A 26,769-nucleotide genomic window follows, 5' to 3' on the forward strand; every position below is an offset into this window, starting at 1 on the left:
CTGGCCAACTTAGTTAATTTTTACTGTATTGACAGGGAAGAAAATAAACAAGTTCAGAAGACTATATGAGAATGACTAGGGAACAGAAGAGTCTGCCATATTTTGGGAGAAAGGGGGAGAAGGAAAAGAAAGGAAGGAAGGAAGGAAAGCGGGGGAGAACTGAAAGAGGGAGAGAGGGAGGGAGAAAGAAAAGAGTGAACTTAGCAGATTCTTTTACTAACAAAAAGCAGATGAGGATGAAAGAAAATCAGTGTCTTCCTCCTCCTAACTCCTTTCCATAAAATGCTTCATTCAACATGGTGAAACCCCATCTCTACTAAAAATACAAAAATTAGCCGGGCATGGTGGCAGGCACCTGTAATCCCAGCTACCTGGGGAGCTGAGGCAGGAGCATCGCTTGAACCCAGGAGGCGGAGGTTGCAGTGAGCCAAGATCGCCCACTGCGCTCCAGCCTGGGGGACAGAGCAAGACTCTGTCTCGAAAAAGAAAAAAAAAAAAAAGAAAGAAATGCTTAAACATAAAACTATTTAAACCTAGCTTTACCCAACACGCTGCCTAGGGCATAAGTGTATACCTGCAGAAGCAGGGGGAAAAGGAGTTCTCACTACGTTGTTCCTCTTATGGAAAATAAAGCTTTTGACTCCCACATAAATCTAAAAAGGGCTATCTCTTCTGGGGTTGCAACTGCTAAATGGGGTTATCACTTACCATGCTATATAATGTGGTTTATCTACAATCTCCTTACGACCATTTTCATGATAGCCAAATGAGATAGATTGGAACTCAGCTGTTCACCATTCTTTGAGATTCTAATAAAGAGAAGTGGGTGACCTAAGTCACACAGCAGGTCCTACAGTCACTAGGCCCTGTGTTTACTAACAGAAAATACTCCAAAGCAACGTTCTGAATGAGAAGCTTGAAATAAGACAATGGATAATGGAAAACTAAACAGATCTAAGATTCACAGGTATCCAAAATACAAAGATAATATGTGGGGGTAATAGGCAAGGGACTGATTGATTTGGGGTAAGTAATATATGATAGTTTCAGTAAATGTGGATTATATTTTATACGGTATACTATGAGTACAGGTAACATTTAGAACCTACTTTAGGCCTACAGACATTTCATTCAAAGGAAATATGTTTAACCCAATACCACTATTAAAAATATCCCCCCAAAAATCATAATTTTATATCCACACTTGACTTGATCTAGTGTGCAGATTATTGCTCTTCTATAACAAAAGGGACTTTGTACTTAATGCAAAAAATTCCTTTTTATCTGCTTGTCACGTTCCAACCCTAAAAGCACAAGGGAAAAAAGAGAGGCAATATTCTCAAGTGTGTGGTATTGAGTGTCATATCTCCTTGACCAAAATAATCAGAGATTGAGCCTTTGTTGCAAATAAACCTGGGAGGCTCCTCACCTGGAGTGAAGGTTGTTACAATTATAAATGAAAAGGGCGGTTTGAAGCACTGAAAAATAGAAACTGGGAACTCTGTCTCTCCATCAAAAGCTCTGAAGAGAATGACCTCAGATACAGAGATAGGGTCTTATTCTTAATTCCTCTTTATTTACCAAGCAGTAACTTTGGATCTTGATTAGTTTTCTGAGCAGGTTTTCTTACTGCAAACGCATATTCCTGTCTAATTAATTAGCTTTCTGATGCTTCTCAACCTACTGCAGGCATGATCAACTAAGGGTTCTCAAATCCCACTTCCCCCAATCATCCCATCCCAGGCACATCTGGCAATGTCTAGAGACATTTTTGGTTATCTCAACTGGAGGGGAGGGTGCTAATGGCATCTAGGAGGAAGAGGTCAGGGATGCAGCTAAATATCTTATACAGGGCAGGCCCCACAACAAAAAATTATTCAGATCAAAATGTCAGTAGTGCTGAGGTTACATTGTCAATGTACCTATGCTTCAATTTATTTCTAAATTCATGATTTTTTTAATTTCACGAATGCAGCATATAAATTTGTTTTAAGACAGGGTCTTGGTTCTGTCACCCACGCTGGAATGCAGTGGTGCAAACGTGGCTCGTTGCAGCCTCAACCTCGTGGGCTCCAGCGATCCTCCTGTCTTGGCCTCCCATGTGGCTGGGGCCACAAGCATGTACCACCACATCTGGCTAATTTTTTTATTTTTTGTAGAGACTAGGTCTCATTTCGTTGCCCAGGCTGGTCTCAAACTCAAGTAATCCTCCCGCCTCGACCTCCCAACATGCTGGGATTACAGGTGTGAGGCACTCTACCGGCCCATATAAATTTTTTAATCCTAAGTGATAAAACTTTGCATTATTTTAACTTTTTTTCTGTGCTTTATTCCACTAAGATTAATACCTAAGTTTTCATGCCTGTTTCTAAATTGTACATAATTTTTAAAACATAAAATGCTTTGTAGTTATAGCAATATAATCTAATTTTTAATGTAATGATCAAGTGAACAGATTACAAGAAAATAACCTGAAATAAAGAATAGTGCTGAGGTTGAGAAACTCTGACACTGGACAACATGGGGAACTTATTTTTCCAAGGGCCTGAACACCAAGAAAATTCTCTCAAGTAGGTCTCAGGTCTGCAGAACACACAGGCCACATGCTAGAGAGCAAAAAGTTCACGCAACTCCAAGCCTTTTCTTAACATCAGCCTAACAATACCCACCTTTCTGAAAGCAGTTTAAGAAAAAAAGAAAATTTTACATATTGTCCTTTATATAAAGGATTTAACTCTCAGACTTGAGGGGCGTTTTGAAGAGCAGCTTCTCTAACCTTTTAAATTGTGCATTTTAACTAGCATCAGTTTTTTGTAGAGAAAGTATAAAAGATCAAGTTCCCAAGGATTTGTCTAGGTCACCAAGTGGTTCAGTTGTAAAATCAGTCTTAAAACCTAAGTCGATTTTCTCTTAGACATATCCTTTTTTGCAGAGTTGACTTCAAAATTCATATTTTAGTACATACCAACTTTATTAGACGATTTTTAAACTCTAATCTTTTTTTACTTTGTCATCTTTTTCCTGAAGTATTCTCGCTCTTGATCTCAGTAGCTACCCTCCTGCCATCCTACTTAGCATGTGGAATAGAGTGCAATTTCTACCAAAGATCCAAGACTTAAAAATGACATTTTGAGCACTTGGTTCTTAACACTTAAGGATATTTGGTTCAAATGCTCCAGTGATTAATTTCAATTTTGCTGCATAGGAAATAGAGGATTTGACATACAGGAGTTTCTGTTTCATCGAAATATTTTAAAGTAAAAAAGATAACATAACAGAAGACAGTCTGTAACAGGCAAGGAAAATGAAGGGAGAAACAAAATAAGCTTTTTCCTTTATTTCTAACCAAACTATAAGAATGCTCCTAAAAATGTCCTGTAGGGTATTAACAGGCACTATAAATGAAAAGGTGCCACCGTCTGGGAAATAGTTCTGTGTCCCCTCCCGACCCCCATACACTGCCAAAGGTGAACGTTGTTCACCATTTTATCCCAACACTTCCCAAACTTAGGAGGACCAAGAATACTTTTTAGTATTAACTCTATTAAGCTATCTTATTCCATTTTGTTACCATCTTGTTTGAATTCATTTTTGCTGCAGATCCAAAATCCACCAGCTTGATGTGTCCTGTGCGGTCAATGAGAATGTTCTCGGGCTTGATGTCTCTGTAAGAAAATCAGGACCATGAATTGCCTCCTCCATCCCAATCAGCAAGCAACTGCTAACCTAGAATTTCAATTGAGCCAAAAATCTTTGTTTATGTATTCTGCTATATAGACCTCCTCTATTGATGGATATAAACGATTAGCATACATTTTGCGAAACAAAGTTAACCAAAAGGCAAGGAGAGAGAGAGGGAGGGAGGGAGGGAGGGGGAGAGGAAGAATAGGAGGGAAAGAAAAGAGAAATGAAACACATATTATTCAATGGATTATTTCTCCTAGAGACACACATTTTACATTAGGAAAACTAAGGCCAAAAGGAGCTATGAAATTTTCCCAAGGTTATGTAGCTAGCCAATGGAAAAGCTGAGACTCTATCTCAGATTTTGTGATTCCTGGCCTAACAATCGTTGTATTCCCACAACATTCTCAGATGTACACAAAACAACAGATGAGTGAAGACATGAAGAACTACTTATCAACTGAAGATTCTGTAAACCAGGCGCGGTGGCTCATGCCTCTAATCCCAGCACTTTGGGAGGCCGAGGTGGGTGGATCACGAGGTCAGGTGATTGAGACCATCCTGACCAACATAGTGAAACGCTGTCTCTACTAAAAATACAAAAATTAGCTGGGTGTGGTGGCGCATGCCTGTAATCCCACCTACTTGGGAGGCTGACACAGAAGAATCACTTGAACCCAGGAGGCAGAGGTTGCAGTGAGCCGAGATGGCACCATTGCACTCCAGCCTGGCAAGAGAGTTAGACTCCATCTCAAAAAAAAAAAAAAAAAATCTTTGTAAATTCTAACGTGCAGAGTTACAGAAGTACAGCTCCATGGTCTTACACTACTGTGTGGTATGACATTTCCTTCTGCAAACCAAATTCAGTTCTTCTATCATATAATCCAAATAACCCATGCAAGAGTTCCCAGTCTTATTTAGCTACATTACCAGATCTTACTAGCAAACCTGAGCACATTACAATTCTAGATCTATTGCACTGCTGGATGGGCAAGCTGAAATGTCCTCCCTTTTGGAAAGTCTGCTTTCAGCCAGTTATTGGTAGACTGGCTAAAAATTGGATGGAGTGTTATCTTGATCCTGAAATCATTCATCCACTCATTTCCATGCAGGAACTCTTATGCAACACAGAAAAATCCTCAGCATAAAAATGCTACCAGAGTCTCACTTACCGATGCACATATCCCATCTGATGAACACTGTGAACAGCCAAAATCAGTTCAGCTAGGTAAAACTGAATCAGGTTTTCATCTAACTGGTCCTCATATCTATTCAAAAGTGACAGCAAGTCCCCTCCAGGCTGATATTCCATAACCTGTATAGAATGCCAAAGTTATTAATTATTCACACACCCAAAAATAGGGAATGCCTCAATTAGATCCTCAAATATCACCTGACATGTTACAATAACAAGGTCTCCACAAAACAAAGAAGATGTGTAAGGCACACTGTAAGTCACATAGGATGAAGTCCCTGCCCTAAGAAAATTACATCTGTTACTCAGGGGAATCAATATAATGAAAGACTAGTCCCAGACACCATGCACAGTGTTTGCAAGGCAAGCTTGAAAAGTTGAATTAAATCCACCCACTTCCCCACCCACAAGTTGACACCCCAGACATTCCCTAGGATTAGGTACAGTGTAGACGGATATTCCTAGAGGGCAACCACTCTCTTATATCCTTTCTGTATTCCCCTCAGCACCCAGCAGAATTCAGAAGGCTTGCAATAAATGTGATACAATCTTTTCCTTTTATAGTCAGTGTGGAAGGCAACTGACAGCCTCTATTCAAAATTTAAATGTGAAAATATCCCCTTTGACCTAGTAATTCCACTTCTAACAATTTACTTTACAGGTACTTACAATAGTTTGCAGATAAATAGAAAGATAAATAGATTCTTTGCAGTATTGTTTGTAACAGGAGAAAAAGCCATGGAAATCATTCAGCTATCCATCAAAGACAGGCTAAAATATGACATATGTAAACAATGGGATAAGACGAAGATATTAAAAACAAATGGATTCCATTTATTCATACTGCCATGGAAAATTGTCCATGACAATATAAAGTGAAATCCTGTAAAGAATAAAGTACAACCCCTTTTTTGTAATAAATAAGGAATTATTACATGTGTTTGTACATACACAGGAAAAAAATCTTGAAGAAGAATATTAAGCCTCAAGTAAAATGTTTGATTAGCAAAAAGAAACTCCTCTACCCCAAGGAACTGAAATCCTTTCTCCTTTTGATGATAAACAGTTGTGATATTCCTGAGTCCCCAGGTGGCTATAAGGCCAGTTAGCCTGGGTGGCTTCAGCCTCCTGCTGGTGACTTCACCTCTCTGCCTTTCAGTTTCATCCTCTCCAAAACAGGGATAAGACTAATCCCCTTGCAGCACTGTGTGAGGATTAAGTAAGACAAGGTCCTCTGAGGGCCTGGCACAGTGCCTGGCACCAACATGAAGTCTTCACCTACCATTCAATTCCCATCCTTCCCCACTACTTTACTGCATGATCCTTTCTGCTCTGTCCAGCAAAAAGAACCCGTTGAGACAATCGCCGTAGCCATGTTAACCCTTATTGAGTTCTCCTGTCCTTCGCCCTGATTTCCCATTTTATTAGCCATGCTATAAATGTCTTGGAAGTTGTCTCATATGCTTTCTGGGAAAAGGCAAGATCTGAATATACTTCTTAAAAAAACACTAAATCTCACAAACTACTGCATTCCAAAAGCCAACTCGGGGATGTGAATTCTCACCATCATCCTCCAAACTCCTGCTTGCTTTTAGTCCAGAATTAGAAGAAAGCTCTAGACAAGTCAGAAGTAGAGCATCTGCACAGAGCCCCAAAGGCCTCAGGCTGGTCCAGTAAAATCTCCAGCAAGTGTGCCCAGCACCAAGGCAACCCCAAACCAGAGACCCCTGGAGAAGCCAGTGACTCGCGCATCCTCCCCAAGGACTCCTTATAACCTGAGAGTCCACTCCATTCACATGGTTTCTGACAACAGCAGACATTAAGCCAGACACCGGACAATTGCATTTGAAGAGTAAGGTTCCATTTGCACAACAATTGCTGAAAAAATTTTGATTTATGGACTGGGCACAGTGGCTCATGCCTGTAATCCCAGCACTTTGGGAGGCCGAGGCAGGCAGATTACGAGGTCAAGAGATCAAGACCACCCTGGCCAACATGGTGAAACCTCATCTTTACTAAAAATACAAAAATTAGCTGGGCATGGTGGTGCATGCCTGTAGTCCCAGCTACTCAGGAGGCTGAGGCAGGAGAGTCGCTTGAACCCGGGAGGCGGAGGTTGCAGTGAGCTGAGTTCACACCACTACACTCCAGACTGGCGACAGAGCGAGACTCCGTCTCAAAAAAAAAAAAAAAAAAAAAAAAAAAAATATATATATATATATATATGATTTATGAACAAGAGGAACACTTAGAAGGGGCAGCACCTCACATACACACTTTCTTTCCCCCAAGTTCCTAGCAGACATTAGTTACTCACCCCAGTCCTCGAGGAGCCCACGGGAGCCACCTGGCTGCCTTTAGCTCACCCACTCATCCCAACCTGGTTCTCCACAGGCCCTGGGTATGTGGGTGAATGCTAATTTATATGTCTGTTTTAAATATATATTGCCATTAAAAAGGTCTTAAATATCCAAAAAAAGAAAAAGGAAAGAAATTCACAGATAATAACAGAAGTACTTATACTTTTAGTACTGAAATGTCTTAAAATAACAACAATGCATATTTATGACGACACAGCACAGTTATAAATTTCCTATGGCTGTATTAAAGATGTGAAAAAAAACAGTATGGCTTGTGAGTTTAAGGCTGAGAAAGTCATATGCATAGCAGAGCAGCTACCGGCAACTCTTAAGAACTGACAAACTGAACACAACTTAGTATTTGGCAGCTACTCCTGACATTCTATTTGCAGTGACCAGTAAAATAGTTCAGAAAACAAGAGCCAGCTCGTAAAGAGGCAGAAAGACATGTATTCTTTGCTTCTATTCAGAAGATCCAACTTCCTGACTGAAAATCCCCTCCCAAATCAGATCAGTCTAAGAGTGGAACAACTTTCCATTTCTTCAAAACCAGGGTTGATTGAGAAAACAAGCAACAAAAATTACCACAGCTGCTACACAGCATGCATCACAACATGAGGCCAAAACAGACACACTCAATGACAAACCTCTAAATAGACCGGGTCTTTATCAAAGATGCTAATCAAACTTGACCCACCATTCCAGGTTACCACACCAAAAATTCCAACAGTGCACCATTAGAAGAATGTAGTTCAGACATTTACTGAGTCAATGTGGCTATCCCAAGATGTTACCCATATCCCAAAACTATACTACTGGGTATAGCTGCTCATTCTAGTATGAATGGAGCCCACGGGGAAGATGGCTTGTGTGTGGCCAACCAAGGCTTATTCAATCATCATGCTGTTAGAGCTTAAAGATACAATACAGACCCAGGACTTCAGTGCTTTCAGAAAATACATTTGGATTGTTAAAATGGTACCAAGAGGTTCCAAAAGCATCATCTAAAGTAACAAACTAGGCGTCTTCAATTCTTCTTACCAGGTGACTTGCTGTGAACCAAAGACCAGGGTCAGCAGAAAATGATGAAGAAGTTAAGGACAAAGTCGCCACCCAGGTTGTGACCGAGAGTCCATTCACAGCATCTGATTTTGTCCAAAAATGTAACTCTGTCCCTGACTTTTACTATTCAGAGATGCTCAGTAAGGCACTGATCCTCAAAACCAGGATAGCCTTGGCTTCTACCCCAAGACAACTATAGGTCCTCTAGGTTAGAACTTCCCAAGCCTGATTGTCCATCAGAATCACCAGGAGAAGTGTTTCTTAAAAATAAGACAAGCCAGGCATGATGGCTCATGCCTATCCTAGCCCTTTGGGAGACTGAGGCAGTAGAATCACTTGAGGTCAGGAGTTTTGAGACCAGGCTGGGCAATAAAGCGAGACCCCACCGCTAATAAAAACAAAAAATTTAAAAGAAAATAAGATAGACTCATCTAAATCAATATTTGAGTGCCTATCATGTGCCAGCCACTATTCTAGATACTAGGGAAACAGCAGTGAATAAAACAGAAAAAATCTCCACCTCCATACAGCTGACGTTCTGGTATAATGAAAAAGAGTTCTGTTTTTTCTTTTTTTTTCTTTTTTTTTTTTCTTTTTTTGAGATGAAGTCTCGCTCTGTTGCCCAGGCTGGAGTGCAGTGCCACGATCTCGGCTCACTGCAACCTCTGCCTCTCGGGTTCAAGCAATTCTCCTGCCTCAGTCTCCAGAGTAGGACTACAGGCACGCTCCACCATGCCCGGCTAATTTTTGTATTTTTAGTAGAGATGGGATTTCATCATGTTGGCCAGGCTGGACTCGAACTCCTGACCTCAAGTGATCCACCCACCTCGGTCTCCCAATGTGCTGGGATTACAGGTGTGAGCCACTGTGCCCGGCAAAAATTTTAAAATGATAGGCCGGGCGCAGTGGCTCAAGCCTGTAATCCCAGCACTTTGGGAGGCCGAGGCGGGCGGATCACGAGGTCAGGAGATCGAGACCATCCTGGCTGACACGGTGAAACCCCGTCTCTACTAAAAAATACAAAAAACTAGCCGGGCGAGGTGGCGGGTGCCTATAGTCCCAGCTACTGGGGAGGCTGAGGCAGGAGAATGGCATGAACCCGGGAGGCGGAGCTTGCAGTGAGCTGAGATCCGGCCACTGCACTCCAGCCTGGGCGGCAGAGCGAGACTCCGTCTCAAAAAAAAAAAAATAAAATAAAATGATAATAATAAGCAGTATAGTAAGGTAAAGCGTATCTCTTTCCCATCCCAACTACTTAGGGAGCTTAACGGATTCCAGGGAATAACCCCAGACTTCATGGATCACACTCCATGGATGGGAATCTACAGTTTTAAGGAGCTACTGGGGTGATTCAGATGCAGCCAGCCCAGCACCGTGTGACCCACTGCTGAGGAGGCTGTGGAACAAATATGGCTCCCTTCTCCAAGTGAATTAAAAGTTTCTATAGCAGCAATGCCCTTGATGAAACATGGTTTTCATATAGCCATCACCTCTGCTGCTTATATTTTTTTCAGTGACTACCTGGAGCCTTTCTGCATATCAAGACAAGATCACTGACAACAAAGAGCTGGAAAATAACCAGTCCATCAGCACTGAAGCCAATGATCTTCCCTCCTTGCAAGGACTGGAGATGTCTCCTGCACACATAATGAGCAGCTGCAGGTCACCCAAATGATGATCACCAAGGCATAGTAATCAAAGGCTGCGGGCACAGGAGGAGGAAAGAGTCCTAGAGTGAAACAGCCCAAAACAATGTGGCAACCCCGCTGATGGCAGAGAAAGCACAGCAGCTGACAGACGAGCCTAGCTTGGAGCTATAATGGACTTGCTCTTTTAAAGCAAAGACTTTCAGGCCAACAGAGACAGACCCTTCTGATGGCAGCAGCTGCAGATGCTAATTAAAGGGCAAATCTCACATGTGTTCAGTTTGGAAGTAGCGGCTGCTTCTCTGTTGGTGTTTGCATCCATACCCCAGTACTAGGAAGGCAATTTCCATCCATTGTGTTGCATTTGAAACAAAGGACAAATGTGTGTGTGCACACGTGCACACACACATATGCAATGCACCCACGTGCATGCTTGCATATGTGGGGATGGGGTGAATATTGAACAGTTCTTTAGTACTCTATTCCAATTCACATAGGGCATTAGAGGCATCCTGTGCTAGCCACCTCTTAGAAATGTCTCCTTGAAATGCTTGCACGCTCAGCACAACTGAAAGTGCCATGAAAATGTAATGGTGCCGGCGGCATCATTATCCGCTCTGCCCAGTGTTCCTGATCTTTGGCATGAGGGAGGACAGAAGGGGTCCTCAAAGCAGCGTGGCCTCTGAGCAGAGGGGCCCCGATATTATTATTCTTTAGAATAAAAACTGTTATTTTCTTCTTGGTCAAAGTGATCAAGAGAAAAAGAGAGAAGGCCCTTTATCTTAGAAAACATGAAACCCAGCCTGATTCATCCATCTATGAAAAAAATCCTCATTGAGTACTGGATCATCCAAAGTCTTGCCAAGAAACAGACAGGACATGCAAACCAGGGAATTGAGGACATTCATTAGGGAAGGGGCTATTTAAAAGGTTCGGGTTAGGAGAAGAAAAATAAATTTGGGGTGATGAAGCACCCCAGGGATAGCAACAGAAGGGGACCAGATACCATGCCTGGGCCTGAAAGAGCAAGTACAGGGATTTTGGATGTGTACACTATTACTGAAGGGACAAAAGGAAGAAGCTATAACCAGAAACTAACTAGAGCTACAGTTATAGGACAATGGTTCTCAGAATGAGGTCCCCACACCAGCAGCAGCATTACTTGGAAACTAGCTAGAAATGCAAAGTTTTGGCCAAGTGTGGTGGTTCATGCCTGGAATGCCGGCATTTTGGGAGGCTGAAGCAGGAGGATCGCTTCAGCCCAGGAATTCAAGACCAGCCTGAGCAACACAGGGAGACCCCCATCTCTACAAAAAATGAAAAAGGTAGCCGGGCATGGTAGTGTATGCCTGTAGTCCCAGTTACTCAGGAGGGTGAGGTAGGAGGACGGCCTGAGCCCAGGAGTTTGAGGCTACAGTGAGCTATGATTGTGCCACTACATTCCAGCTTAGATGACACAGTAAGACTCTGTCTCGAAAATAGAAGAAGAAATGCAAATTTCTGGGCCCCACCCCAGACCTACTGAATCAGAAACTCTGGGGATAAGGCCAAGCAAGCTGGGACGACATAATTAAATTGTGGCTCCTAAAATGGTAAAAGTGTAAATGCACTTTTACATGCCTCAAAACACCAGAATAAAAAAAAATTTTTTTTAATTTTTAAAAAACTATTTGAAAGGCACAGAAAACTCAAAGAACCCCCCAAAGGCAACAATACACTCAGCAATTAAAGTCAATAAGAGGAATTAATATCTCATTTCACCAATAAGAAAATTGAAGCCGAAAAGGCCAGTGACTCTGGAGAGACCAAACAAGGAATGGTAATAAAACAAGAACCAATATTCTAAGTCACAGCCTCATTCTGATGGGCAGCTGGCTTCCAAACCCTGGCTTCAGAAGCAGCAGCATGTGAACAGGCCTGGTGAGTTTTGAGACATGCCTGAAAAATCAGATAATCTTAGCCGAGAGATCAAAACAGCACATGTCTCACTGTCAAAACTATCATAAGCTGCCACATTTCACTAAAGTAAACAATGAAGTTGTGTTCATTAACTCCCTCCAGATTCCCAATGACAGCATAGGCTGCTATTCATGAAAGCCTAGAAACAGCCCACTTTCAAATTGTTCCTACATAGGAAACAAACGCTGCCCATAAAATTGCACAGGTGTGGGTTGAAAGCAAGATAAGAAATATAAAGAACTCATCCCAAGCAGGGCATCCTAGTAGCAGTGGTTTCAGATCCAGAAGTATAATGCCTTGAGTAAGAATATGGAAGGTGAAACCACAGGCCTGGCTTCAAATCTCAGCTGTACCTTGTATCACCTATAAAAGCAGCTGTTTATTTTGCTTTTTTTTTTTTTTTTTTTGAGATGGAGTCTCACTCTGTCGCCCAGGCTGGAGTGCAGTGGCACCATCTTGGCTCACTACAACCTCTGCCTTCCAGGTTCAAGCAATTCTCCTGTCTCAACCTCTGGAGTAGCTCAGATTACAGGTGCCGGCCACCATGCCCGGCTAATTTCTGTATTTTTAGTAGAGACAGGGTTTCACCATGTTGGCCAGGCTGGTCTCGAACTCCTGATCTCAAGTGATCCACTCGCCTCAGCCTCCCAAAGGGCTGAAATTACATGTGTGAGCCACCGTGCCCAGACAAAAGCAGCTGTTTTAGCCTCTGTGACAGACTACTAATTGTGCCCCCCAATCCATCCTTCCCTTATTCCACAGTAATAAGAATTTTAGCTTGACAGAGGTCACACAGCCGACAATAAATTCCCAGTCTCCTTAGCAGTTAGATGCGCAGTCACATGACTACGTTCTGGCCGAGAAAATGTGAGAGGAAATGATGTGTCCAACTTCCACATCAATCTATGGAGAAAGAATTTGCTTACTCTGAATTTCTGTTCTTTTTTCCTACCAGCCAGCTGGAACAGAGACATGAAATGGCCCAACTTCAGCCGTGTAAAAGAAGACAACATCCTAAGGAATGGGGGAGTCACAACATGGAAGGAACCTGGATCCCTGAATTAACACACACAGCAGAGCTGCTCTGCCAGCCTGGGCTGTACATTAGGGTCTCTTTGATACAGCAGCAAGCGTGTACCTTAGCTGATATATCTCTACATGCAACTAGGGAAAAACATTTGGAGTGAACATAAGGAAGTCACTGTAAGGTTACAGCACAGAAAAGGATTTCGTGGGTCAATTGCAGGCTCAGAGCAAGGGTAACTTGAAGAAAACCACAGCAGGAAAAACATTAGCACAAAGAATTTAGACAAAACGAGGTGGGCGGATCATGAGGTCAAGAGTTTGAGAACAGCCTGATCAACACGGTGAAACCCCGTCTCTACTAAAAATACAAAAATTAGCCGGGCATGGTGGCGCACGCCTGTAATCCCAGCTACTCAGGAGGCTGAGGTAGGAGAATCACTTGAACCCAGGAGGTGGAGGTTGCACTGAGCTGAGATCGCGCCACTGTACTCTAGCCTGGGCGACACAGCGAGACTCCGTCTCAAAAAAAAAAAAAAAAAAAAATACTACAAGTGGTGGGATGCAAAACTACGTGTTCTTTGTGAAGATCAGCTCCTTCATGGAAGGACACTGATAAAGGCATCTGTTATGCAGAATTGAACAGATTTCTTCATGAACCAGATCAACAGAGCACTGTTTCCATGAGCCACCTGCAGAATACAGGATTAGCCTTGTTATATAGAACCAGATATTATGACGGAGTTTGTGACAATTTTCTATAGACCAGAAAACAGTAAACCAAACTCACTGGTATGTCACCACAAATGGGAAATGTTTAACCATCAAAATGCAAAAGAACTCAAGTTCAATTTCTTTGCACTGCATTCCAAATTTTGAAAATCTCACTGAGTCTATCTTGAATTACACACGTTAAAGAAAATAACTCTGCTGAGAATATAATGCAAGTTCTGTAATACAGTAAGTAAATTTGAACATACATCAAATTTCTATGAAATTAATCACACATTCATCCAATAAATATTGTTTAAGCATTGACTTGGTAAAGCTCACCCCTTAAGGATGAAGTCGCCTACTGGGACAGAGCAGCACCCACTCATGAAGGAGAAGTACAGGGTGCAATGAGAGTACAGTCAAAAGGCGCCGTCCCAGAAGTACAGGCTCTAGGAGGGGCTTCTGGAAGAAGTGAAATCTGATCCAACCCAGAAAGAGAAAGAGGAGTTAGCAAGGTGAACAGGGAAAGAGTGAACGGCATGCAAAAAGGTCAGAGGCAAGGTCAAAGAACCAAAGGAAGTTCAGGATGGATGTAAGGTAGAAAGAGAAATAGTAAGTGACGAGGCTGGAGGCAAGGGCAAGAAAGGCCTGGTAAGTCACGTGAAAGAGGGTGGACAGCAGGGAGTCTTGAAGGGTTTCAATAGTGGGATGTCTTGGCTGCAGTATGTGGAAGACCTGGGAGGAGGGCCAGACAGATGGCAGCGAGAATACTTCAGAGGTTATCACAGCAATGCAGGGTAGAGAAGATGGAGGCCTGAAACCCACACAGCAGGGGCAAGAATGGAGAGAAGAGACAGCCAGGAGGGATATACCATAGGAGGCAGAATCCTGTGGTTTTTTTCACTGATTTAAAATGTGTCTTCAAGGCCAGGCGCGGTGGCTCACGCCTGTAATTCCAACACTTTGGGAGGTCGAGGCAGGCAGATCACAAGGTCAGGAGTTCGAGACCAGCCTGGTCAACATGGAGAAACCTCATCTCTACTAAAAAGACAAAAACTAGCCAGGCATGGTGGTGCATGCCTGTAATCCCAACTACTCAGGAGGCTGAGGCAAGAGAATTGCTTGAACCCAGGAGGCAGAGGTTGCAATGAGCCGAGATCACGCCACTGCACTCCAGCCTGGGCAGAGCGAGACTCCGTCTCAAATAATAATAATAATAATAATAATAATAATAATAATAATAATGTTCAACTGCCAGGGGAGCATGATATGTAAGTTTCCCCAAACTTCAAATGTTTGTTGATGTAAAAGTGGCCAATAGATAGGATGGAATTTCAGGACTGTACAGTACCAATATAAATCTAGGATCCCTTTATCTTGCAACAGAATAGGCTTCCAGATTCAGAATTTTTCAGATTTCAGAAAAGTAAAGGTAAAGTGGTACATACACTTTTTTTTTTTTTTTTTTTTTTTTTTGAGACAGAGTCTTGCTCTGTTACCCAGGCTGCAGTGCACTGGCATGATCTTGGCTCACTGCAACCTTCACCTCCTGGGTTCAAGTGATTCTCCTGCCTCAGCCTAAGGAGTAGCTGGGATTACAGGCACCCACCATCACACCTGGCTAATTTTTGTATTCTTAGTAGAGATGGGGTTTCACCATGTTGGCCAGGCTGGTCTTGAACTCCTGAACTCAGGTTATCCACCCGCCTCGGCCTCCCAAAGTGCTGGGATTACAGGCGTGAGCCACCGTGCCCAGCCATACATACACTTTATATTATGTAACACCCTCAGTAGGGTCTGGGACATCACCTCGTAATCAAACACATTCATAATTTTATAGTAAAATGTGAAATCACTCTAAAGGGAATGAATAAAGACTAAAAAGAGCCTTAAGACAGCTTGGATCAAGTTTTGCCAAAAACTGAGTTCAAGTCAGATTTTGTTGATAAACAAGTAATAAAAGAACTTGAGGTTATTCAGAACTCTAGGTATTTCAGAATTACAGATAAGGGATGGCAGAGGTATGATCATATCTTAATTTCCAAGCTAAGTTTGCGCTTTTATGTGAAAACTATACCCTTAGCAAGCATTTTACTCTAAAGCAACAAAGTACTTGAGAAGAAAATGGAGACAAGAAAATATTTATAATTACAAATTCCCATCAGTAATACCCAATTGAGCTACAAAAGAAGGGAGTAAAAATGTCATTGACCCAAGTGGCAATGTGCTGAGGCAACCAGAACTCCGAAAAACAGCTGCATTAAGAACCCTCCCAGGCTGGGCACGGTGGCTCACATCCGTAATCCCAGCACTTTGCGAGGCCGAAGCGGGCGGATGATGAGGTCAGAAGATAGAGACCATCCTGGCTAACACGGTGAAGCTCCATCTCTACTAAAAACACAAAAAATTAAACGAGCGTGGTGGTGCGCGCCTATCTATAATCCCAGCTACTCCAGAGGCTGAGGCAGGAGAATCGCTTGAACCCGGGAGGCGGAGGCTGTGATGAGCCGAGATCACAACACTGCACTCCAGCCTTGGCGACAGAGCGAGTCTCGGTCTCAAAAAAAAAAAAAAACTTCCATCTTGCAAGATGGCGGATGGAAAAGCTGAGTAGAAGCTAAGGATGCTGATGCCAGTGGTGAGATCAATGGGGAAGCCCCCTACATCTGGGAGCCTGTCCTAGCATAGAAATCTGCAGAGAGTCCCAATCCGAGAGGTACTCCAGGAAGACTATGCCCAAGCAGATGTCCACAGCAGTTAAATCCACAATTAAGAAGACAAAGGTGGCCGGACGCGGTGGCTCATGCCTCCCAAGTGCTCATCCCAGCACTTTGGGGGGCTGAGGCGGGCAGATCACCTGGGGTCAGGAGTCACAAACCAGCCTGGCCAACATGGTGAAACTCTGTCTCTACTAAAAATGCAAAAAGTAGCCAGACATGGTCGTGGGCACCTGAAAATCCCAGCTACTCAGGAGGATGAAGCAGAAGAATTGCTTGAACCTAGAAGGTGGAGGCTACAGTGAGCCAAGATCCCGCCACTGCACTCCATCCTGGGCAACAGAGCAAGACTCTGTCTCAAAAAAAAAAAAAAGTCCAGGCACAGTGGCTCACGCCTGCAATCCCAGCACTTTGGGAGGTGGAGGCGGGTGGATCACGAGGTCAGGAATTCAAGACCAGCCTGGCCAACGTGGTAAACCCCACCTCTATAAAAAATATAAAAATGAGCCAGGCGTGGTGGCACACGCCTGTAATCCCAGCTACTCGGGAGGCTGAAACGGGATAACCTGGGAGGCGGAGGTTGCAGTGAGCCGAGATCATGCCATTGCACTCCAGCCTGGGTGACAGGATGAGACTCCATCTCAAACACACACACACACACACACACGTAAGAAAAAGGAAAGTTCTTTCTACTATGACAAAGCTAGGTGGTGGTAATAAGAATGGTGACATCGAAGTGAGAAATTATCAAAATGCCTAAACAGTACTCTCCTGAAGATGTGATTTGAGAACTGTTCAGACATGAAACAAAGCACTACCATCAACATGTAAGAAAACTACATTTGGGCATCCCTGCTGGGGCTCCTCTGATCAACCTCACTGGCCACAGGGGAGGCAAGCAGTGGTTTCCCTGAAGCTACTGAGCAGTAGCCTGCCACACAGACCACTAAATCCTCAACTGAGTTCCTTTACACAGAACACGGAAAATTTGTCAACGCCTCTACCAAAATGGACCTTGATGGTATGAAAATCCCAAAGCATTTCAATAATGCTTACTTTTAAGAAGAATAAGCTGCCTGAGACTAGACACCAAGAAGAGGAGCTCTTCAACTCAGAGAAGAGAAATATGAGTTTATTGAACACTGCAAAGTAGACCAGAAAACTGTGGACTCTCAACTTTGGTTCAAAAAGCAAAGCCCTTCCTAATTCCAGGACCTCTTAGATTCTGTGTGGCATTGAAAATGAAGTTTATGTTCACAAGTTAGTGTTCTAAACCTCTTGCAGAGCTCTAATTAAAATATCTAAAACAGGCTGGGCGTCGTGGCTCACGCCTGTGATCCCAACAATTTGGGAAGCCAAGGCAGGAGGATGGCCTGGGGCCAGGAGTTCAAAACCAGCCTAGGCAACCTAGTGAGACCCCAGTCTCTGAAAAATTTAAAAATTAGCTAGGCATGGTGGTTTGTACCTGTTGTCCTAGCTAATCAGGTGGCAAAAGCAGGAGAATCACTTGAGCCCTGGAATTTGAGGTTACAGTGAGCTATGATCATGCCACTGCAACAGAGACCTCATCGCTTAAAAAAAAATACGTATCTAAAACAACAATAACAAACAAACATGAACCAAAACAAACAAAAGCCCTATTGTTTCAAGGGAACTTCTTTTCTTTTTTTTCTTTTTTTTTTTTTTTTTTTTTTGATGGGGCGTCTCACTCTGTCGCCCAGGCTAGAGTGCAGTGGCATAATCTCGGCTTACTGCAAGCTCCGCCTTCTGGGTTCACACCATTGTCCTGCTTCGACCTCCCAAGTAGCTGGGACTATAGGCATCCGCCACCGCGTCCGGCTAATTTTTTATATTTTTAGTAGAGACAGGGTTTCACCATGTTAGCCAGGATGGTCTTGATCTTCTGATCTCATGATCCACCCACCTCGGCCTCCCAAAGTGCTGGGATTACAGGCGTGAGCCATCACGCCTGGCCCAAACTTCTTTTCTTAATAAAGAAGCCTGAGGCTAGGCACAATGGCTCACGCCTGTAATCCCAGCACTTTGGGAGGCCAAGATGGGTGGATCAACTGAGGTCAGGAGTTCAAGACCAGCCTAACCCACATGGCGAAACCCCGTCTCTACTAAAAATACAAAAATTAGCTGGGCGTGGTGGCATACGCCTGTAGTCTCAGCTACACAGGAGGCTAAGACAGGAGGATCACTTGAACCCGGGAAGTGGAAGTTGTAGTGAGCCGAGAATGCACAACTGCACTCAAGCCTGGGTGACAAAGAAAGATTCTGTCTCAGAAAAAGAAAAGAAAAAAAGAAAAGGCGCAGTGGCTCACACCTGTAATCCCAGCACTTTGGGAGGCTGAGGCGGGCGGATCACCTGAGGTCAGGAGTTTGAGACCAGCCCCACCAACATAGCGAAACCCTGTCTCTACTAAAAATACAAAAATTAGCAGGGTATGGTGGCATGCACCTGTAATCCCAACTACTTGGGAGGCTGAGGTAAGAGAATCACTTGAACCCAGGAGGTGGAGGTTGCAGTGAGCTGAGACTGAGCCATTGCACTCCAGTCTGGGTGACACCAGCCTGGAGACAAAGCGAGACTTTGTCTCAAAAAAAAAAAAAAAAGTCCGTTAATACATTCAAACATGAGAAGCTCCCTAAGATGCAGAGAGCACAAGGTAAATATTGCATCTGCAACAAATGTCCTGGAACACCAGCAACCCTAGAAACACACTAAAGTCATCTGTGAAGATGAGGGTTCCATGTCCCAAGTCTCAAAGAAGGAAAGCTTCTAAGGCAATATTTAAGAAAGGGTGTTTCAGGCCATACACCTAAGAGCCATGGCATTGGTTCTGAAGGCACATGTGGTCAGTCAAAGCCAGTCTTCCAATAGATTCGTATGTGAATGTCCTCACTCAGAGGACAAGGAAAACTTCTCTCCAGGCACTGGGTTCTCAACTAATATGAAACCAAGACAAATAAACTTATTTATTTTAGGTCAGAAATAAAAGCAGCAAATTCCTCAAAAACTGGCCAGTAGAAGTTTAAGATACGTGGGAGTTCATCTCTCTCGTACCTTTTCTCTCACGTGAGCCTGTTTATCTCCATTCAGGGTAACATGACAGTCTTCTTTTGAGGGCTGAATCAGGAACAAAAATTGTTTCTAGGATACACTCTTTAAATTTAGGAATTTAATCCCTCAAGAACCTAAACAAGGCCCCAAAATGAATTTTAGCATTTTATTACTTATGCTATATACACATCAGGGAAAATTATGCCACTGCTCAAAGAATAAAGTAGACCTGCGTGACTGACAAGGAAGAAAGGATGTCTGGGATACACTGGTGAAAGGCAACAGCAAGCTGGAGAGCCAAGCATAGAGTGACATACCATTTTTATAAAGCAACTATACACATGAGGATATAAAAGTATCCCCCACCGGGGCTGGGCACGGTGGCTCACACCTGTAATCCCAGCACTTTGGAAGGCCAAGGCAGGAAGATCGCTTGAGCTCAAGAGATCAAAACCAGCCTGGGCAACATGGCAAAACTCCATCTCTACTAAAAATACAAAAATTGGCCGGGCGCGGTGGCTCAAGCCTGTAATCCCAGCACTTTGGGAGGTCGAGACGGGCGGATCACGAGGTCAGGAGATCGAGACCATCCTGGCTAACACGGTGAAACCCCGTCTCTACTAAAAAATACAAAAAACTAGCTGGGTGAGGTGGTGGGCGCCTGTGGTCCCAGCTACTCGGGAGGCTGAGGCAGGAGAATGGCGTAAACCCAGGAGGCAGAGCTTGCAGTGAGCTGAGATCCGGCCACTGCACTCCAGCCTGGGCGACAGAGCGAGACTCCGTCTCAAAAAAAAAAAAAAAAAAAAAAAAAAATTAGCCAGGTGCAGTGGTGTACACCCAGGAGGCTGAGGTGGGAGGATTGTTGGAGCCCAGGAAGTTAAGGCTGCAGTGAGCCATGTTCATGCCACTGAACTCCAGCCTGGGTGGCAAAGTGAGACCTGGTCTCAAAAAAAGAAGAAAAGAAAAATATCCCCACCATGCTCCCACAGAGCATAGTTAAGGGTCAGAAAGGAAGAGCTTATGTAACCATTTAACATTTCTTCCCCTAGGGAAGAGGATTAGAAAATAAAACAGAGGGACTGGGCAGAGTGGCTCACGCCTATAACCCCAACACTTTGGGAGGCTGAGACAGGTGGATCATTTGAGGTCAGGAGTTTGCGGCCAGCCCGGTCAATGTGATAAAATCCCATCTCTACTAAAAATACAAAAATTAGTTGGGCGTGGTGACACACACCTGTAATCCCAGCTACTTGGGAGGCTGAGGCAGAAGAATCACTTGAACCTGGGAGGCGGAGATTGCAGTGAGCCGAGATTGCACCACTGAACTCCGGCCTGAGTGACAGAGCGAGACTCTGTGTCAATAAAAAAAGAAGAGAAAAGAAAATGGGGGGCTTTCCCTTCAACTTCATGCATTTCTACAGTGTTTGCATTTTCTTATCACAACCATGAATTATTACCTTTTTTTTTATCCTAAGCAAGCTAACACAGGAAGTTTTTAAAAATTAAAGCAACATTCTCTTATACGTAATAACAGACTAGTCCCCCAATAAATGATTTCCTATTATTGCCTTAAAGCCACAGCTACAATATGCAACAATCAATGAGGCTGTTTCTAAATGGGTTAGCTCTTGATCTTTATAAAGAGGAAACCAGGGAGACACCTGTAAGGCAAGAAAGCCTTTGAATGAATGAGACCACATGGGCAAGAACCACATTCAGTTTTACCACAGGCATCTGAGTGTCAGAGTGTTAGGCTAATTCCAGAGAGACAGATGTAAAGACTCACCAGATAAAGGTGATTTTTGTCCTGAAAGGCATACTGTAATTGGGGGATCCACGGGCTTGTGCTTCGAGATAGTATGTTACGCTCTTCCTCAAAAAATGAAACCTAGGAAAAAAAGAAACCGCTTAGAAAATTATAAAGAATTAAGTGTGAGAGGGGGAAAAAAGTATTTTCCTCTGTCTTTATGCCTAAACAGATATTTCTAGCTTAAAAAAAAAAAAAGAAAGAAGAAGGAAGGAAGGAAGGAGGAAACAAGGGAGGAAGGAAGGGAGGGAGGGAGGGAAGGAGGCAAGGAAGGGGCTGTCACTTAGCCCAGAATTGCATAAATCTCAATCATTCACCTACTTTGGTCACAATTTTTGCCAGCTCCATATATTACCTGCTCAATTCTTTAAACTCCCTTTCTTTAAATGTAAATATTTTTCTCTTCCTTTTCTGTTCCTGAACAATTCAGTCCTAAAGCCACTCGCTGGTATGGAACAAGGTAAGCATCCATACTGGTTATGGGGAGAGTCACGGTGGCCCAGGACAGGGTGCCAGTCCCAAGCAACGTGAGGAGGGCGGCACCCACGTGTGGGCACAGCCCAATACCACAGGCCCACACAGGGTGAAGAAGACATCCACGTGAAAGGGCAACTTATCTGGACAGAGCAGATTATCTGGACCCACCAAGGGGAGGTGGGATACCAACAAAGACAGTAGATTGGATGCACACAGATGCATAAAATAGGTAAACATATTAAGGGTATAATGTCAGAGAAGAGAATTACAAACATGGAAAGGGTGAAAACTAAAATGAACCCTGTGAAGTTGGATTGGAACTGGGGGTACTGGTGTGAACTCATGGTTTTCCCTTTTTATTTTTGTAGAGACAGAGTCTCTATGTTTCCCAAGCTGGTCTTGAACTCCTGGCTTCAAGTGATCCTCTTGCCTCAGCCTCCCAAAATGCTGAGATTAAAGGCATGAGTCACTGTGCCCAGCCACAGTTTTCAATATATAGACATAGATACACAAATATAGATGTAAATGTATGTGCGTGTGTGTGTGCGTGTGTGCACACGTGCACGTGTAGGTGGATATATACCGTATATACATATGTATATTCCTTAGTGCTGTCCACTGAAAGGGGTCTGGGAGTAGTGACACCCCAGTAGCAATGAAAATACCCAATGTCCAGATCTCGGCCTCTAAACACCATTGTCCACTGAAAGGAACAGGGCTCCTCTGAGAAATGACTGATGCCAGAGCCAGGGCAGAGAAAGTAAAATTACCAAAAGAACCTGAACATCTTGCTATACCAGAAAGCAGGAAAGTATTCAATGAATCTTGGGGACAAGTGAAAAGGACACAAAAGCTAACCTAAAAAGGTTCTCAGTGGCCAAATTGGGAACAATTTAAGTATAAAACTCGTGACAGAAATGGATTATAACTCACTGACTGAAATAGGAAAATGCAAGTCCACATAGATACAAAATATTTCCATCATTTGAAAGTAACTCTCCAAAAAACACTTTTTTAATTACAAAGGAGGCTGGGTGCAGTGGCTCATGCCTATCATCCCAGCGCTTTGGGAGGCCAAGGCAGGAGGACCGCTTGAGGCCAGGAGTTAGAGACCAGCATGGACAACATAGTGAGACCCCATCTCTACAATACAAAGATTAGCTGGGTGTGGTGATGTGTGCTTATAGTCTCAGTTACTCAGGAGGCTGTGGCAGGTGGATTACTTGAGCCCAGGAGTTCAACGCTACAGTGAGCCAAGATCGCACCACTGCACTCCAGCTTGGGCAACCAAGCAAGACCCTGTCTCTAAGAAAAATAAAATAAATAAAATTACGAAGGAGGAAGGAGTAACTCCACAAGCAGAAAAGCATAACTGGCATCACGTTAATCAAGTGATCAAAGTGAGCATCAACATGAATATGATAAATTGAAACTGAGAGTCGCCTGCTTGGATGCAATAAGAACAGAGCATCTTGTCGGGAGGCTGAGGCAGGAGAATGGCGTAAACCCGGGAGGCAGAGCTTGCAGTGAGCTGAGATCCGGCCACTGCCCTCCAGCCTGGGCGACAGAGCAAGACACCATCTCAAAAAAAAAAAAAAAAAAAAGAACAGAGCATCTTGTCTGTGATATTCCAGCCAAAGATCAAGACCCTGAATCTAAATATAAGCAACATCAGACAAATTCAAATTTTACAAAATAACTGGCCTATAATCATCAGAATTGTCAAGGTCGTGAGAGTCCAGGAAAAATCAAAGAACTGCTCCAGATTGAAGGAGACTAAAGAGACAGGACAATTAAGTGTCACGTGTGATCCTCAACTCGATTGTTTTATTCTAAAAGACATTATGGGTGCTGGGCATGGTGGCTCATGCCTGAAATCCCAGCACTTTGGGAGGCCGAGGCGGGCAGATCACTTGAGGTCAGGAGTTTGAGGCCAGCCTAGCCAACATGGTGAAACTCCGTCTCTACTAAAAAATACAAAAACTAGCTGGGTGTGGTGGCATGCCACTTGTGGGGCTGAGGCAGGAGAATCACTTGAACCCGGGAGGCAGAGGTTGCGGTGAGCTGAAATCTCACCACTGCACTCTAGCCTGGGTGACTAAGCGAGACTGTGTCTTAAAAAAAAAAAAAAAAAAAACTGTGTAAATCAACTGCTTAAAATAAATAAATTATATATATGCATATATATGTAAATATATTCTATGCATGTGTACATATATATTTCTGTGTATATATATTCTGTATGCAATATATATTCTATGTGTATATACATTGTGTGTGTGTATATATATTCTACGTATATATTCATTGTGTATCTATCAAATGGTTTAAGAAAAAAAGTTGTTTATACTGTATGTGATGGTTAGTCTTGTGTCAATTTATAATCCTAGATGATTACATATCTATCTCCTACTGGTTCCATTTCCCTTAAGAACCCTGACTATACTGTACTTGCAACTTTTCTATAAATTTGTGATTGTTGGCCAGGCGCGGTGGCTCACGCCTGTAATCCCAACACTTTGGGAGGCCAAGGCAGGCAGATCACTTGAGGTCAGGAGTTCAAGACTAGCCTAGCCAACGTGGTGAAACACCGTCTCTACTAAAAATACAAAAATTAGCCGGGCATGGTGGAGAGAACCTGTAATCCCACCTATTCAGAAGGCTGAGACAGGAGAATCATTTGAACCCAGGAGGCAGAGGTTGCAGTGAGCAGACACTGTGCCCCTGCACTCCAGCCTAGGTGACAAAGCAAGACTCTGTCTCCAAAAAAAAAACAAAAGAAATGGTTACTGTTTCAATTTTTTTTTATTTAATTTTAAATTTAAAAAATTGTTTAGGTTATTGTTAGAACAAGTTACAGGGGATTTGTTTATTTGTTTGTTTGTTTGTTTTGTTTTGTTTTAGAGACAGGGTCTTGCCGTGTCACCTAAGCTGGTCTCAAACTCCTGGGCCCAAACCATCCTCCCGCCTTGGCCTCCCAAAGTGCTGGGATTACAGGTGTGAGCAAAGTTACAGGTTTTGATATGTTAGTTAATATTAAACTATTAAATATTTTTACATAGGTTGTCCATGTACTACCTAAAATCATGAGATTTCACACTACCAGAGATAAATCTAACGCATTTGGGAAACAGCAACCTAACCCCAGTAATTTACTACACCTGATGCTGATCCTTCTTTTGTCTGGCACATAAAAGGTGTCCAAGGAAGGCTGAACTGAACAGTCTACACCTTTGCTTGCTCACCACTGACTCTGTCTGACCCCTGAAGCTTCCATTAAAATAAGCAGTCTCCAAACAAAAAAAAAAATTAAAAATAAATAAAATAAGCAGTCTCAGCCAGGAGGCGTGGCTCATGCCTGTAATCCCAACACTTTGGGAGGGGGAGATGGAAGGATCACTTGAGGCCAGGAGTTCAAGACCAGCCTGGGCAACATACGGAGATCCCACCTCTACACAATTTTTCTTTTTTTTTTTTTTTGAGATGGAGCGTTTGCTCTTGTTGCCCAGGCTGGAGTGCATGGCATGATCTAAGCTCACTGCAACCTCTGCCTCCCAGGTTCAAGCGATTCTCCTGCCTCAGCTCCCGAGTAGCTGGGATTACAGGCATGTGCCACCACACCCAGCTAATTTTTTGTATTTTTAGTAGAGATGGGGTTTCTCCATGTTGGTCAGGCTGGTCCCGAACTCCCAACCTCAAGTAATCTGCCTGCTTTGGCCTCCCAAAGTGCTGGGATTACAGGCGTGAGCCACCGCGCCTGGCTCACAAAATTTTTTTTTAAAGTTAGTTGGGGGCTGGGCACAGTGGCTCACACCTGTAATCCCAGTACTTTGAGAGGCTGAAGTGGCCAGATCACTTGAGGTCAGGAGTTCGAGACCAGCCTGGCCAACACGGCAAAACTCTGTCTCTACTAAAAAATACAAAAAACATTAGCCAGACATGGTGGTGCCCGCCTGTAGTCCCAGCTACTAGGGAGGCTGAAGCACAAGAATCACTTGAACCCAGGAGGCAGAGGGTGCGGTGAGTGAGATCGAGCCACTGAACTCCAGTGGACTCTGTCTCAAAAAAATAAAAATAAAAAGAGTTTTTAAAATAATAAAGTGGGCCGGGCGCAGTGGCTCACACCTGTAATCCCAGCACTTTGGGAGGCCGAGGCAGGCAGACCACAAGGTCAGAAGTTCGAGACCAGCCGCCTGACCAACATGGTGAAACTCCCCCCTCTACTAAAAATACAAAAATTAGCCAGGTGTGGTGGCAGGCACCTGTAATCCCAGCTACTCAGGAGGCTGAGCCAGGAGAATCACTTGAACCTGGAAGGCGGAGGTTGCAGTGAGCCGAGTTTGCACCACTGCACTCTAGCCTGGGCAACAGAGTGAGACTCATTCTCTAAATAAATAAATAAATAAATAAATAAATAAATAAATAATAAAGTGAACTGGGTGTGGCAGCACATGCCTATGGTCCCAGCTACTTGAGAGGCTGAGGCGGGAGGGTCCCTTAAGCCCAGGAGTTTGAAGATACAGTGAGCTATGACCACACCACTGCATTCCGGCACAGATGACAGTGAGACCCTGTCTCTAAAATAATAGAAACAGTCGGCCAGGCGTGGTGGCTCACGCCTGTAATCCCAACACTTTGGGAGGCCAAGGCGGGGGAATCACGAGGTCAGGAGATGGAGACCATCCTGGCTAACATGGTGAAACCCCGTCTCTACTAAAAATACAAAAAAATTAGCTGGGCGTGGTGGTGGGCACCTGTAGTCCCAGCTACTTGGGAGGCTGAGGCAGGAGAATGGTGTGAACCCGGGAGGCGGAGCTTGCAGTGAGCCGAGATCGTGCCACCACACTCCAGCCTGGGCGACAGAGCAAGACTCCGTCTCTAAATAAATAAATAAATAGTCTCTGAGGACCCCTTCCAGCTGTCAGAGAACCTGGGCAGGTGTGCGGGCCTCTCCCAGGAGAGGCCTCGGACTTGTCTGCAGAACAGCATCCCTCCCTCCTCTCGGGCGCTTCTTTTCCTTTGCTCCTTGTGCTAGCTTCTCTCCTCTCATGCCCTTAA

The 26,769-nt window shown here is 43.7% G+C and overlaps 1 protein-coding gene across 19 annotated transcripts in view; it reads right to left on the minus strand.

Moving 5' to 3' along the window:
- CIT (citron rho-interacting serine/threonine kinase) overlaps window positions 1–26,769 on the minus strand; it is a 195,767-nt gene that overhangs the window by 147,567 nt on the left and 21,431 nt on the right. For all 19 annotated transcript variants that reach the window (XR_012420746.1, XR_012420745.1, XM_074008011.1 and 16 more), the window contains exons 5-7: window positions 21,214–21,315; window positions 4,857–4,999; window positions 3,572–3,665 (exon numbers count right to left, since the gene is read on the minus strand). Coding sequence is in view for 16 of the 19 variants with exons in the window: in XM_074008009.1 (XP_073864110.1) it covers window positions 3,572–3,665; window positions 4,857–4,999; window positions 21,214–21,315 (339 nt within the window). In the remaining 3 variants the exon portion in view is untranslated. The remainder of the gene's footprint in view (window positions 1–3,571; window positions 3,666–4,856; window positions 5,000–21,213; window positions 21,316–26,769) is intronic.

The sequence above is a fragment of the Macaca fascicularis genome, chromosome 11 (assembly GCF_037993035.2).
Source record: "Macaca fascicularis isolate 582-1 chromosome 11, T2T-MFA8v1.1".
Classification (NCBI taxonomy): domain Eukaryota; kingdom Metazoa; phylum Chordata; class Mammalia; order Primates; family Cercopithecidae; genus Macaca; species Macaca fascicularis.